The 15827-nt window shown below is 50.1% G+C and overlaps 1 protein-coding gene across 3 annotated transcripts in view; it reads left to right on the top strand.

Moving 5' to 3' along the window:
* Positions 1 to 914: 914 nt before the first annotated feature.
* The window catches only part of Slc41a3 (solute carrier family 41 member 3), a 53659-nt gene continuing 38746 nt past the window's right edge, over positions 915 to 15827 (top strand). The window contains exons 1-2 of one of the 3 annotated variants that reach the window (XM_036181465.1): positions 915 to 1191; positions 7588 to 7890. In XM_036181465.1, the coding sequence (XP_036037358.1) occupies positions 1000 to 1191; positions 7588 to 7890 (495 nt within the window). In that variant the 5' untranslated portion in view covers positions 915 to 999. The remainder of the gene's footprint in view (positions 1192 to 7587; positions 7891 to 15827) is intronic. The other 2 variants (XM_036181466.1, XM_036181468.1) reach the window with 2 other exon arrangements.

Raw genomic sequence — 15827 nt, 5'->3', positions numbered from 1 at the left:
GAGTTTGCACTGGAGTCCTGTCTCAGGGAGGAGGGGTTGGGATCCAATGTTCCCTCCAAGACTGTGACACCAGTTACTTGGGTTCTTGCCACGCTAGCCCCACCTCCCTCTGGTTCTGCCACCTCCCTACAGTCCTTTAGTGTGGGGACCAAACCCTTGTTAAACCCTTATGAAACCTGCAAATATGGGCCAAAATAAACTCATTTCTCTGTATAAGTTCATATTGTTACAGTTAGAGAAAGCAGACCAGCATGGATCCAAGATGGAGATGCAGTTTGCTGCTTAGAATCCAGCCAGGGCTCAGGATTCCTGAACCAGCAGAGAGCAGTAAGTGGGGGCACAGAACGGTTTGTAGGAGTTGGTGTCCACTGATGCTCACCACTGCTGGGTCTTCCAGGGCTGTGTCAGCCTGGGCAGCCCACAGCTACCCCCACAGGTGAAGAGGATCCGTCCCCTATCAGCCCTTACTCCTTTTACAGCCGTCAGAAGTCTTTTCTGAGTCAACCAGCGACTCCTGCCGAGGACTGGGAATTGCCACTCGGTAAGTGTGAGAAGCATCACAGGACAGAACTTCAGGTCACATACCCAAGTGTTTAAGGGTGAAACATCTAGAAATGTCAGGCTAAAAACAAAACAGGCAGATGTGGACCCCGAGGAAAGCTGGTCCTTGCACTGCGCTACTGTAGGCCAGTGGCATTTAGCTTCGCGGCGCAATCCCGCCCCTGACCGTGGCCTGGTCCAACGCGTAGTCCTCCCAAGTCCCGCAGGTCCCCTTGGCCCCTCCCCCAAGCGGCCCCGCCTCTGAGGCGTGTCATTGACGCTTTTGGCACCCCGGGACCCACCCTGCGCACCCCACTGCAGGCTCAGCGAGCTGTCCTGTGCTCATTGGAAACCTCCGGGGTTGCCAAGCTGGACGTCTTTGGGAGTTAAATAGATACCTCAGTCCACCAGATCCTTACTAGAAAGCTTTAAAAACTAGGTTCTCAAGCTTCAACCACTATGACCTGGCCCCGCCCACGAGGTCGGCCGGCAAAGCCCCTCCCATCAGGTGGCCCCGCCCCCTGTCCGGGCGCCTGGGCAGGGCGGGGTTGGCCCGCCGGCCGCCCTTCCCGCTTCCTCCCGCCGCAGGCCTCGGCGGTGCCCAGCGCGCGCCCTGCCGCCTCGCTTCCTCCGCCGGCCGGGAGAGGACCGGTAAGCGCGGGCCGGAGCTGGACTGGGAGCCTGGGAAACCGAGGGGAAGCGGGGCGCCTACGGGCCTCTTGAGGGGGCGTGGGGCGCAGGGTCTGGCTGGCGGCACATTGGGGCGGGTCAGTATGTGGCTCCTTCGCTCCAAAGGTCTGCCAGGGACCAGCCTCGTTCATCCCTTCCCTCTGCCTGTGTTGAACCCCGGGGCGCCTGACTCTAGGGATAATGATTGACTCCTTCAGCACCCCGAACGCACCCCTGCACATCCCACTGCAGGCTCAGCGAGTTATTCTGCGCTCAGTGGAAACCCCTGGGGTTGCCAAGGTTGAGGTCGTTCAGACTTGAGAGGATACCTCAGTCGACCAGACCCTTTCTCGAAAGCTTTAAAAACTCGGGGTTCTCAAACTGCTTCTTCGCCAGAGACCACTTAGAGATGCAGCCTCTCCAGCCTGACCCAGGTATCTAGGGGGTGGTCCTGCTCTGCTTCCTTACGCTGGCCTCATGCCTCTGCAGTAGTTTAAGAACCACAGGTGCAAAGGAGTCCAGAGAGGCCTGAAGTGGGATGAGACAGGCCAAGTGTCCTGTACGGAAAATACATTACAGAAGGTTTGCGTAACCTCCCCTTATCCGAGGAAGGCACTAATGTGTTCCCCAAAGGGTGCCTGAACCCTGGGGTGATACCCAGACATATAGATTGTTTTCCTGGTAGAGTTTAATTTATGTACTAGACACAGTGAAGGATGAACAACCAAAAGACAGGACAGGTTAATGATATCCTGTGATGGGACTGTCACCATCGCTGCTCTGGTGCCATTATTAAGTAGAAGGGTTGCTTGGCCACCAGCACTGCCACCCTAACCACTGCTGGCGGGCGGGCGAGCAGCGTGTGCAGCGCGGATACACTGGACAAAGGAATGGTACACATTCTAGGAGGGACAGAGTGTGGTGGTAACTGAGTCAGGCCACCATGGTGCTCAGAACTGAACACAGTTTAAAACTTACCAATGGCTTGTTTCTGGAAGTGTTCTCTTAATACTTTTGGACCACAAATGGTTGCTGGTGACAAAAACCTCAGAGGATGCAACTGGATAAAGGGTTCTGCTGTGCTCCATTCCGATGCCACAGTGGGTAGTAGTTCCTCAATCTTCCAAGGTCACACGTCCAGGGGAAGGAGACACTGGGATTCTAACCCTGAGTTTGGGTTTCTGTACATTCCCACTGGGATGTTCTATAAAGTTAAGGAGATGGAACCCAGACATGCTTTCCTCTTTGCTACCCAGTGGGAAGCTAAGAGGTAACCCTTCCATCCCAGAAACTCAGCCCGCCCCCCTCGTGGTTAGAATCTCCCTGTCCCAGGAAGGTGAGCATCAGTTTGTGTGCTGTAAGAACAAGGCCTCCCAGAAGATGTGTTAGTACCTGAGTGCTGAACAGGTGCTCACAGGCCTGTGTTCAAGGCCACTTTCACCGGGCAGTATGATCCGAATGGTAGTGTACAGTGTCTGAATGACAAGCCACCCCTGTTGCCAGCTGGGAGGAGTCACAAAATATGTTAGGCTTAGTCACAGTCATGTATGTCGCACCCCCTTTCAAAGCCAGCTGACCCACAGGAAGGTCTCTAATCACTGTTATCCAGTCCTGATGTTTGTTGGACTCCACACGTGGCACTGGGCTGCAGAACTGGTGTATAGCCGTCACTTTCTCGAGGCAACCAAATACTTAGGGGTCAGCTGAGCCTGGGCCCACCCTAGGATGCCACCCTATATTCAGTACCCTTATCCACCAAGCTTCCAGCATACCTGGAGCTAAAAAATTAGGTTTTCCTGAATCCACTGCCCACTTCCCATAGACACCACCTCTATTTTGTCCCACAGGGCCTGGCTTGCTCACCTGTATAATTTTATTGATATTAGTGACATTATCCTTATTAAATACTCCAACATTCCCAGTAAATCTGAGGGGCCTTCGTAGGGTAGGAGGTCCCTGCTGATGGGCCAGGATGTCCCCCACCTGGTGCACATGACTGCTGGATGCTGAGTGCTAGGCTGAGCCAGCTCAAGAGACTGACTTGATCCCCAGTGTACACCCTGGCCAGGGCTTTCTCTGGCATGTGCATGTGAGTGCATGTGAGTGAGGATGGTGAAGCCAAGTCAGCAGGTGTGCAGCCTTTTGTCTGTGTGGGCCTTGGGGCCCTCTGGTGGAGATGCAAGGTACTTCACCAAGATCGCCTCTGTTCTAGTGTCCTACCCTTTCATCTTTATTTCACACTCCACCTTGTCTTTTTGTATTGGCACCAAATATTTTATCCTAGACTCTTTTAAAGAGTTCTAAATTCGGGCTGGAGAGATGGCTCAGTGGTTAAGAGCACTGACTGCTCTCCCAGAGGTCCTGAGTTCAATTCCCAGCACTGACGTGGTGGATCACAACCATCCATGATGGGATCTGATGTTCTCTTCTGTCATGCAAGCATTCATGCAATAGAGCATTCATTTACATAAAATGAATGAATAAAAGCGTTTTTATTGCGCGTGCGTGGGCGTGCGTGTGTGTGTGTGTGTGTGTGTGTGTGTGCGCGCGCGCGTGTGCAGAAGTCAGAGGACAACTTAGGGTCAGTCAGTTCTAACCTTTCACCATGTGGGTCCCAGGGACTGAACTCAGGTTGCCAAGCCTGGTGACAAGCACCTTTACCTGCTGCGCTCTCTTTCTAGTTATAAACTTACTTTCTTGTAAATTTTGTTCAGAATTTTGCCCTGCCATATATTTAAACTTGATATTCTTGTATTGAGATCTGATTTTCTCTCTCTCTTCCCTTCCCTTCCCTACTCTCTTGGAGTTTGAGTCTGTGGTTTTGGATCCAAACGCTTTCTTTTATAGTTAATTTTTATATTGTTATTTTTCTTTTTTGTATGGTCCTTCTGACTCTCTCTGGCTGTTCAGCATGTCCAAGCTCCACTCTGCCAGCAGAGGGAGCTTAAACAAAGCAGACACCCCTTTGCTCCTGTCCCTGAGACCTGGAGGTGTCTGCCTGCAGAGAGAGCCTCCACCAGATGCCCTGCCTTGTCTTGGCTGGGTTTGTCACCCTGTGTCCTTGGTGGCTGCACCGTTTATTTGCACAGCTAATGAGACATACACATTGCCCGAATTCCTCAAACATTTGTGTTTTTGTTAAGAGTGGCACTTTATTCTCCCCGAGACATTTAAGCATTGACTGTATCTCATACTGTTCTGAACACTTCATTAATGCCATAATTGGCGCATCCAACTCCTGCAATGGTTTTAATATGTCTACAGTTGTAACTGCCCACACTGGCAATTGGCTCACTCTAAAGCTGGCTGGAAAAAAACATCATGGTAGAGTGCTCACCCCAGATGCCCTCTGTATCTGCGATCCTCATCTGCAGAATCAGCCAATCTTGGACCTGCAAATATTCAGCAGAAACAGCCATATCTGTTGAACAGATATTGTGTGTGTGTGTGTGTGTGTGTGTGTGTGTGTGTGTGTGTGTGTGTGTGTTTCTAGAGTTTAGGATCCTCACCAAATTCAAGCAAGAATGAAATAGCAGTTTCTCTGAGCAGTAGTGGTAGATGTCTGGTTATCTGTGGCTTATTCTGGGCTAAGAATTGGGACCTTGGCCATGCAGTCCAGTGAGGGACTTCCCTGGATCAGCTTGGCGGGAAAGCCCCACCTCTTCAACATGACCTGGTTTCTTTGTCTATTTGAAAGCCCATTCAAGTCTATCCATAATCTCAGTGCAATTAATGGTCAGCCAGGAGTGATGGTTGATTTGGGTTTTTATTTTTGTTTTGTTTTTGAGAGAGGGCTCTTTAATTGCTTATCTCTTAGCCATGCGTGGTCATCATCTGTGAGTGCTTCCTTCAGCCTGGTGATCCTATGGCACTAGGCTGGTTCAGCCTTCCTGTCCAGGTCCTATTTTTCCAGCATCTGTGGACTGGCTCACTGGCTCCTGCTTACACTCCCTCCTCAGATATGGCTCAGCTGGCAAAGTGCTTGCTTGGCATGTGTGAAACTCTGGTTTCAGTCCCCTGTGCCCCATGAATATGGCGGTGCATGCCTGTAATCTCATCACTCCAGAGGAGGCAGGAAGACCAGAAAGTTCAAGATCTTCCTTGGCTACACATCCAGTTTGAGGCTAGCCTCATTGGCATCGTGTTTGTTACTGTTGAATGCTGACACTGTGGCTCTGGGATGGCAGTGGTCTAATGTTCCTTCACTTTAGGAACTCGTGTCCTGAAAGCACCTTGCTTTCCCTTGGTCCTGTGGTCATCTGTCATCTTGATTTTTTTCTCCTTGCTCCAAGTTAGGGAATCATTGTCTCTCCCAGAATCTTGGGAGAAGCCTTACTCTTTGGACTACTTTTAGAATTTGTTTTGTCTACATTAAGGTTCACATTAGTTTTTAGCCCTTTGACGCTGTGAACCTGGCTTTCCTCTGAGCGTGTGGCAGGGGTCTTTTTTTGTCCCACACAGGCAGTCTTCTGCTCTCAGCCCCCTCCCTTAGGGAAGGTTGGATGGACTATTTTGGAATCACAGAGTGAGCTTGGCCATTATCTTGTAGCAGCCAAGACATTCTACAATGGTGATTCATCATTTCTCTGTGTTCTGGGTTACTGGGCAAATCTTGGCCCAGGAGGGCTTGCTGGGGTTATTGACTGGCCCTGATTCCCTCCTCCCTCCTACAGAGCCTCCAGTGCCCACCCTCGTGAGGCCCCATGTGACAGCCCTGCCCACTCCTCTGCAGTGGGGTCTTGCCTCTGCCTCACTGTCTCCACAGCACCATAGCCTGCCTTCCGAAGCATGCAACTGTACCCCACAGCCCTGGACTTGTGTTCCCTGACTGAGGGGAGCGTCTTCAAGGCTGGGCACGCCTGCCACCGATTTTGTCAGTTTGTGCTAAGGAGTTCTTGAAGATGTTAACAAAACCACTTGGAAGTCCCCCACACACACACACACCCCGGCCTGAGTCTGATCCTCCTTGGGGACACTTTCCATAACTGCTTCTTTCTGTTGGATACACACTTTCTTGTTTGTGTCTCATATTTGTTGAGGTGAATTTGTCTCTGTCTCCTTTAGTTGTTGAAAACTGTGTCCTCTCAAGAGCGAGCCATTTCCGGGACTGAGAGTCTCTCCTGTCAGGAGGACTTGCTGTGGCCACTCACTGTCTGGTGACTTCACTGAACACCATTCTGTACTCTGTGTGCCACTGTTGCCAAGTGATCCGTTATGACTCACCACCCAGTCTGCAGGCCCCACCGAGGGACAGTCTGGGCACCCTGGGATCCCTCCCATTCTAGAGCCCTTAGCATCCTCTCTCAGCATTCACCCTCTGCCTGGTCAGCCATTTTTTGAACTGATGTCCAGCCCTGGACGTGAGCCCTATTGCGTTCCCAGATGGCCTTGGACCGTCTCCTGTCCCCATGGAGCCCTCATTCCCCAGCTTTTCCTTATGATCCCTTCATCAGTCTGCAAGCAGCCAGGTGGCACCTGCTGTTGTTTCAGAGGTTTTCAGCACTAAGGGTCTCCAGGCTGTCTGCAGAGGAGTGTCCCCAGAACCCCATATGGGGGTGAGAACTAGAGTTCTGGACAGCCAGGGAGCTCCAGGCTGCTGGCTCTCCCAATGTGTTAGTCTCTTTTCTTGTTGTTCAGAACAAATAGCTAATGGAAGAACCTTGAGGAGTATTTATGTTTTGCTCAGGCTTAAGAGAGCACAAGGCATGCTGACACACAGGTGGGAGTTTGCTTACATCTGGGCAGTCTAGGAAGCACCTTCCTCTCTTTATTCAGTCTTAGACCCCAGCCCACAGAAAGGCTTAATCGTTTCTGCAAGTCATGCCTCAGCAATACCCTGGGAACTTCTTAATCTAATCACCTTGGTGGACTCGAAGCCAGCCATCTTCCACACTGACGGCAGTGAGACTGAGTGAGGGAGCTGGATTGTCACTAATATGATGAAGGTCACAGTGTTCCTGATAGTCCTTGGGTTGCTACAAGCCTTGGCTTAATTCCCAGAGTTCTGACAAGTTCTGACTATTTTCTGCTGCTCATTCATTCATCCATCCATTCATTCATTCGTGTGGGGTGGTGGTATTGAGGATAGAAGCCAGGACATGCTGGATGAGTGTACTTCTCGTCAGTGCCAGGTCAGGGTTTTGACTGGTTGGCTGATAGGGAGCCTCGCTCTCTGTTGGCTTCTTTGTACAGCTAATGGTCCTTTAACAGCTGTGCTTCATCCTCAGGCCTGTGTATATGACAGTGAACTGCAGAGACCTGTGGTGTTGGAGCTGTGGAGGCCAGCCCTGAATGGTGGCTGCCGGGTGGATGGATGGAGTCTGAGGGGCCCTGAGGACTCAGTTCTCCCCTTCAGCCCTGTCACTTTGTGTCTCCCAGGTCAGGGCTGCTGGGCTCAGCCGTGTGCCGATGGAAGGGACGGAGGCCCGACAGCGGAGGCTGGAAGGCTGTAGTAGGCCGAAGGAACTGGGGCCATCCCCCGACCACAGTGCAGGAAGACTCTCCGAGGCTTCCGAAGATGGACATCAGGAGGTCTCTGAGAGCCAAAATGTGGATGCCAAATCACTGGAGGCCCAGCACAGCCGAGAGAGTGCCTTGGTCATTGGCTTTCAGGTGCTATTACCCTTCCTGTTTGCAGGCCTGGGGCTCTCCTGGGCTGGCTTGCTTCTAAACTATTTCCAGGTGAGAGACAGCTACCTGGGGGCAGGGAACTTGAGGACTGGGCAACTGAGGCTCACAGGACGCCATCTTTTCTATGTATTGGGTGAGGTCTTTTAGCTTAACCCAAGTGAAGCACAGCAGGATAATGGCTGGGGCCATGGAACTTTGGCCCCGCCCTACAGAGACACCCAGATTCACTGGGCCACTTCCTGTCTCTCATTGTTCTGTGAGGGAGTAAGGCGCATAAAGCTAATCTGTTTCCATTGCGGAGACTGGACGCCCAATGTCAAGGCGTTTCAAGGTGGTTTCCCTCTGAGGCTTCTCTTGTGCCTGTGTCTCCTTCTCTTCTTATCAGGGCACCAGCCATATTGAATTAGGTCTATGCTAATGACCTCATTTCCACTTCCCCTTTAAAGGCTCTGTCTCCAGAAATAGTCACATCCTGAGGTGTAGAAGACCAAGGCTTATTATATATGTGCATTGTGGCGGGGGGGGGGGTGGGGGTAGGGTGGGGTGGGGGGGAGGCAGTAGAGCCCATAGCAACAACTCAGTGTAATATCACTACCAGATGCTGCCATGAGTGAACTTGAGAAGCCATGTGCTACACACCTGAGGCAGTCAGTGGTATCGTATTCCAAGTAGAACCACAAGATCCAAGGCCCTGCATGTGGCTCTTACCAAATCTCCTTTCTAGTCCAGGGAAAACTGTAGGTGATACCTGTTACCCAACACTTGTGGGTGGATCATTGCCAGCCTCTCTCATCTTTAACAGTCTGCCAGGGGATGGGGAGACAGCTCTGTGGGGGAAAATGAAGACCCATAGAAGGTGAGCATAGTTACACTCATAACTCAGATAACCCCAGAACTGGGGAATAGAGACAGACCCTGGGAGCTCATTGGCCAGTGAGCCTAGCCAAAATGGCAAGCTTGCAGGCTCAATGACAGACCTTGTCTCAAAGGAATAAAGCCAAGAACAATAGAGAACACCCACTCTGGCTTCCGAGTACCTGCAAACACAGCTCTGCCCGTGCATGCGCATGTGTGCACACGCCCACCCACACCCCTCTACCTGCTAGATACAAACTGCATTTCATGTGTTAATTTCTATTGCTACCTAAAACTCAGCCAATTAAAATACTTCTTAAAAAGCTCACAGCTGCTGTGGGCTAAGGACCCCTCTCTCCTGAGACTACAGGTGTTTTTCTGCTCACTACCTGAGTGCTTGACCCAGGCCCTGTTCCTCAGTGCTGTTCCTGGAGACCCCCTAGTCCTTGCACCACGAGGCACCTGATTCTTTAATGTGTAGTCTGCCAAAGAAGCCCATGGCGGCAAGGCCATCTGGGTCACCTGATTGTAGAAGCTTTGCTGCTCTTGGTTGTAAGCAGGTCACTAGGTTCAGTCCCCAGTGTGGTGGGAGGGGTTGTATGAGACCATCAGGAGTCAGTGAGAGGCTTTATCAAGGCTATAACCGTGTGCATTGCTAATGAGGAATGAGTGAGTATCTCCATACTGGTTTATATTCTTTGGGTACACGTTGTGTTTGAATGTGGTTTGTCCCTGCCACAGATCGTGTTGAAGCTTAGTCCCTAATATAACTGTGTTGAGAGGTGGTGGGGCTTTAAAGAGGCACCCACTCAGAGTGGGTGAATTATCCCAAGACCAGATTGTTATAAAGTAAGTTTGGCTTCCTTGGCTTTCTCATGCTACTTGTTTTGTTGATGTCCAACTTCCATGTGCACCCGCCTCCCCTCTATGCCTTTCCACTGTGACACAGTGCAGTCTGTGGAGCTCCAGAAGCTGACTGTATGGCACTGTGCTCCCAAAATTCCAGAACCACAAACTGAAATTAACCCTTTCCCTTTTTAAATTAGCTGCATTCCAGGGTTCTATTACAGAAACAGAAAAAGTGGGAAGATCACTCCATTGATAAAATGTTCGCCATTCAAATATGAGGACTTAAATTTGGATCCCTAACACCCACATAAAAATCTGAGCAACCAGCCGGGTGGTGGTGGCACACACCTTTAATCCTAGCACTTGGGAGGCAGAAGCAGGCAGATCTCTGTGAGTCTGAGGCTAGCCTGGTCTATAAAGTGAGTTCCAGGACAGCTAAGGCTACACAGAGAAACCCTGTCTGAAAAAAAAAATCTAGGCAGATGGGACATGTTACTATTTCAGTGCTAGGAAAAGATGGAGGATCCCTAGGGCTTGCTGCTAGCCAATCAAGCCAAATTGATGAGGCCCAGGTTTAGTGAAAGACTTGACTTAAAAGATAGAGGAAGACACCTGATGTCAGCCCCTGGCCTCCACATACAGAGGAACATGCACACACGTGTGTGCCATGGATACATATATGCAAATGTTTTTTAAAGTCAGTAAAGATACTGCATCTCTGGGGTGACTGTCCTTGTCCTGGTTGATCTTTAGAGGTCCTGTGTATGTCAGTTGTGTCAAAGAATGTGAAGGATTTCTCATAGAATGTGAAGGTGCTCTATCATCTATCTATCTATCTATCTATCTATCTATCACTTTTGGTGTTTTTTTTTTTTGTTGTTGTTTTTTTTTTTTTTTACTGTGCATACTCTATTATTTACATTTATGGGTGTTTTGCCTGCACATATGTACATGTACTATATGTGTTCAGAGAGAGAGGCCAGAAGAGAGTGTTAGATCCCCTGGAACTGGAGTTAAAGTTAAGAGCTACCATGTGGAGCCAGGATTCAAACCTGACTCTTCGGGAAGAGCAGTTTGTGTTCTTAACCACTGAGCCATCTCTCCAGCCCCAAGCATGTTCTTTTAAGAAAGTATGTAGTCAGATACAGTCTTTCTTAGAATGGCTCAGAGCCTGTGTCCTCCTCAAGCACTGCCTTCTACCAATGCCTTCTCTGAGGTCCCACAATGAACACACAAGGACATCAGGGAGGAGATGATGTCCTCACAGGAGAAAGAGGCCCTGCTTTGGCAGGGAGTGCTGCTTTGGTTTCTCATTGTATGTGTCAGAAGTTGATACTGGCCATCTGCAAAGACTGTGCTGTTTGGCAGAGAGTTTGATGAGTCAGTTGATACTCAGTTAATTGCAATTAAAAACACAGGCTTTCTGTAGGCATCCATCGATTTAGCAGACTCAGGCACCCTTGGTCTGTGTGTTAGTTTTCTCTTGTCGTGTCATAGATAACCACAAGCTTAGCAGCCATCATTAGCTCATGGTTCTATAACCCAGAAGGGTAGGCACATGGTGTGCACTGGTTGGCTTTTGTCAACTTGACACTAATGTAAAAATACATGGGAAGAGGGAAACTCAGTTGAGGAATTGTCACATAAGATTGCCATGTGTGGGGCTGAAAAGTTGACTCAGCGGTTAAGAGCACAGACTATTCTTCCAGGGGACCCAGGTTTAACTCCCAGCACCCACATGGCAGCTCACAATTGTCTGTAACTCCGGTTCCAGAGAATCTGACACCCTCACACAGACATACATGCAGGCAAAACACCAATGCACATGAAATAAATCTTTAAAAAAAAATATTACCCTGTGGCCAAGTCTATGGAGTATTGTCTTGATTAATGATTGGTTGAGAGGGGGGAAGCCCACTATGGGTGGCGCCATCCTCAGCAGGTGGCCCAGGATGGTGTGTAAAGAAGCCAGCAGAGCAAGCCAATAAGCAGCATTCCTCTATGGTGTCTGCTTCAGTTCCTGCCTTCAGGTTCCTGTCCTGCTTGAGTTCCTACCCTGACCTCCCTCAGTGATAGACTGTTTGTTACCTAGACACCTAAGATGAAATTACCCCTTTTCTTCCACATTGCTTTTGGTCATGGTCTTTATCACAGCGATAAAAACCCTAAGACAGCCTTCCCAGGTTTCTGCTCATACCATGGCCAATGGCCAGGTCCTGGCCTGGCACATTGCGGTCATCAGTTCGCCTCTCTGTGGTTACAGAGCTGAGGTTCTATTGTCCCTGCTAGTTGTTAGCTGCAGGCTGCTTTTCACTTTTTGAGGTTATCCCCCACACCATGTCCTCTAATTTTTAATTTTGTTGTTTTGTTTTGTTTTTCAAGAAACAGGGTTTCTCTGTGTAACAGTCCTGGCTGTCTTGGAACTTGCTTTATAAACCAGGCTGGCCTCAAACTCACAGAAATCCACCTGCCTTTGCTTCCGAGTGCTGGGATTAAAGGCCTGCACCACTGCTGCCTGGCTCAGTTTTTAATTTTTTAACTGATACATTAAAATCATAATATGAAACCATTCCCATTTATTGACATGTGGCTCCTCTACTGTCAGAGCTAATGGTGGGAAATATTCACCCAGTTAGGCAGGCTCACCTTCACCTGTCCCTCTTTCTTAAAGTCTGGCAGAATTGCTACTTGGGAACATGGAGCAGACAACAATGTCAAGAGTCTTGAGAAAAGTGGGGTGCAATGGTCTGAAATTGGGGTAGGGCTGCTTAGAGGAATGGGATCTCCTGATGGGGACAACCTTTCACAGATTTGGAACAAGCTCTAGAGACCGTCAAGGAGCAGGGATCCTCTCCCCAAGGCTCTGAACTTGGGTGGTCAGTGGAAACCGTCTCCTGTCCCCAGCTGGGTTCATATCCCACCCCCTGTAAGAACAGCACAGGGAAGCGTCGAAGAGTGTAAATGGGAGATGCTTTTTTGTGAGTTCTGATTATCGGTCTTGAACAGGACAAAACTTGAAACAGACTGACACGCGGGATTTAAATGAAATAGATTTGAACTGTAGGGAGCAATGAGGGTTACAGGGCTGGGGCTCCTGGAAGATGCCGCATGTGGCCAGTCATTGAAGCTGTGTGTTGTGCAGGGCAGGACAGCAACTAGTAGATAATTGGTGGTCATCGTGCATGGCCCAGAGACTCCAGGGGCCACGAAATAGGCAGACCTAGCCCTGCTTCAGTGAACAGGGGTTCTCACTGATTTCAGTGTAGACGGACTGTACAAGTGTGAGATAAGAAGGGACTAGTGGGCTCCTTGGCAAGTTAGCATGGGTGTAAGTAAACTGTGTACACGAATTCTTTGTTCCAGAGGTCAGAAGCTGTTGTGTTACAGTGTCAGGGGTGGTGTGGTCCCCAGATCACGGTCGTTTTCAGGAGTCCAACTTCCATGGCCCAGCCTGCACAGCTGTGGGACAGTGCCCCGTTCTTTCTGTGCCAGTTCCTCAGTAAGTGACTTGTCTGTCCATTATGGGTGTGTGACAAGGACTCCCAGGGAGGGGGATGTCACACCTGTATTCCCGAAGGCTAATACAGGTGAGGCGCGTTCTGCTGACCTTTGTAATGCTGAGGCCCACTGTGGCCGGAGGCTGTGGAACCTATGTGATCAGAGCAGAGGGACACCTCTCAGCAGCCAGAAATGGCTACAGTCATTCCTTCCGTACTGGCGGGCGGTGGTGAATAGTCTTAGCAATGGGGACACATTAATGCTGTGGTCACCGGCCCTGAACCCTTTCATTCTTCCCAGCTTCAGAGACAGGCCAAGTCGGACTGCTCCAAGGGGAAGCAGTAAGTCCTCATCCTTCCTAAGTTTGGAAAACGAGCCTCACTCTTCAAGGGTCTGATTTGAAGCTATTGTTGGGTGTACTCCCTGAATTGAAGGTGGAGAGCACGTCCCTGAGGCCCCGTTTACAAGCAGTTCCTAAGTCCAGCCAGCCGGTAGGAGGACCAGGGAGTCGGAGCAGAGCCGGTCAGGGTGTTTCTCACTGTGGCTAAGAGCAGCTTTGGGGCGAGAGGCGGAGGCGCCATATGAAGAGAGAGGGCAGGCTTTGTCCACAGCAGGCTGCACTCCAGCCGAATGCAGTTAGTTAGCAAGGAGCACCACAGAAGAGCTGGACAGGTGCCCTGGATTGTGCCGGAAGCCTTCTGGCGGGCGTGAGACTGGCTGGCCAGGCCCTCCTGTCCCTCCGGAGAGGGAAGAGTCCCACTCTAGGCTATGGAGATAATGACTCCAATAATGACCTGAGCTGGGCAAGCAGGAACCACAGCATTTCTTAGTCTCCCACAGTCGCGGCCTGCTGCTACTCCACAAGTGTGGAGCCACCTCAGATGAGGAGGCCCTGCTGTGTGGAATGGAAGAGTGAATGCCACTTCCTGCAGAAGGGCTTTCTTGGAAAGTCCCTCGGGCTAGTGGACTGAGGGACAGGCAGACTCAAGGCTTAGCCCCTCCCTATGGAAGACATTTCCCTGGGGACCTGAGGAAGGTGTGTTCCTGGGCCACCTGCTGAGGAGGGCATTTGGCTGGGGACCTTGCCACAAGAGCAAGAGCCACAGGGAACTCCTGGTTAGGCCACTCAGAGCCTTTCTGGCTGGAGTAGGTGCTGGGGGTATTGTAAGTAAGTAAGTGCTGAGGTATTGTTAGTAAGTAAGTGCTGGGGTATTGTAAGTAAGTGCTGGGGTATTGTAAGTAAGTGCTGGAGTATTGTGAGTAAGTGCTGGGGTATTGTAAGTAAGTGCTGGGGTATTGTAAGTAAGTGCTGGGGTATTGTAAGTAAGTGCTGGGGTATTGTAAGTAAGTAAGTGCTGGGGTATTGTAAGTAAGTGCTGGGGTATTGTAAGTAAGTAAGTGCTGGGGTATTGTAAGTAAGTGCTGGGGTATTGTAAGTAAGTAAGTGCTGGGGTATTGTAAGTAAGTGCTGGGGTATTGTAAGTAAGTAAGTGCTGGGGTATTGTAAGTAAGTGCTGGGGTATTGTAAGTAAGTAAGTGCTGGGGTATTGTGAGTAAGTGCTGGGGTATTGTAGGTAAGTGCATTGTCTTTGTTCTGCCTGTGGAAGGATGCTGGAGCTTCCTTTTTCTCTTGTGGTGCTGACGCTGGCACTAAAGGCCATGAGCATGTGACTGGGTTATTTTTACTTGTTGTTTCTGCCATTCTGTTTATTCAATCATTCGTTCATTTGTTCTGGCAACACACACTGTGTGTGCAGGAGCCAGACACCATGCACAGAATTATGGTGAACAATATAGACAGACAGGCCGTACTCCTGCGACACTCATGATTGAGTGGGAAGAGACAACAGATGCAGGTGTCTGTGCCAGACAGCAGCAAGGGCTGGACAGAAAACAGCTGATCTATGCCAGAACAGCTGGGAGAGGGGGGTTGCCCAAGGCCTTGGCAGGGATGCTGGTAAGGAGGCCTGAATCTAGAGGGCACACGAGAAGCTGAGGTAGGCCTTCTTCACCCTCTCCCCTGGGTTCTGCTGGCTCAGACCAGAAAACAAAGGAGATTAGAAAAGGAAGGACTCAGCCTGATGTCTGGGGTCTGAGCAGTGGATATGATTTTATGGCCAGGTAGCTGAGAGCACAGCATCTGGAAACTGCTCCTGGGATGGTGCACACCTCTGCTGTGGTGTCAGACTCAGAAGCTAGCATCAGTGGTGAACGTGCCAGAGCCCTGTACTCTCTCCCTCCCACCGTGTTGGGGACAGAAACTGATGCCACACGTGCAACGCTCACCACACTTTACTTCCAGGGTGTGTGTGTGTGTGTGTGTGTGTGTGTGTGTGTGTGTGTGTGTGTTGTTGTACATAAAGGTCGAGAGCTGCTGATGGGCCCCCAGTCCCTCACGTCCAGAACTGTAGGACAGGCTGGGGGCCCAGAGATGGGAAGGACTGTTCAAGGTCACCCAGGAAGCCACTTGATGCTTGACCCAGATCCGAACGATGCCCAGTCAGGCTCTGAGATTTTCCACTGTGCTGGAACTATTTTTAAAATCACATTGAGATGTTCTGTGCTGTGACCCAGTAAGCCTCATTGACATGTGGTGTTCTCAGATTTCCCGGGAACGTACTTTTTCTCACACGAGTACGCTCTTTTATTTATTTCTGCTGAAAGCTTAACGGTCCTAAAAGCAAGTGATTACAATAGTCAGCACACACAGAAATAAAAAGGATCATTGTAAGCCTGCCCACCAAAGGTAACCACTTCAGCATTTTGGTTTTAATGACCTCCCTCAT

Source organism: Onychomys torridus, chromosome 3 (assembly GCF_903995425.1).
Source record: "Onychomys torridus chromosome 3, mOncTor1.1, whole genome shotgun sequence".
NCBI classification, from domain to species: Eukaryota; Metazoa; Chordata; class Mammalia; order Rodentia; family Cricetidae; genus Onychomys; species Onychomys torridus.
This window is presented reverse-complemented; position numbering and strand designations above follow the sequence as displayed.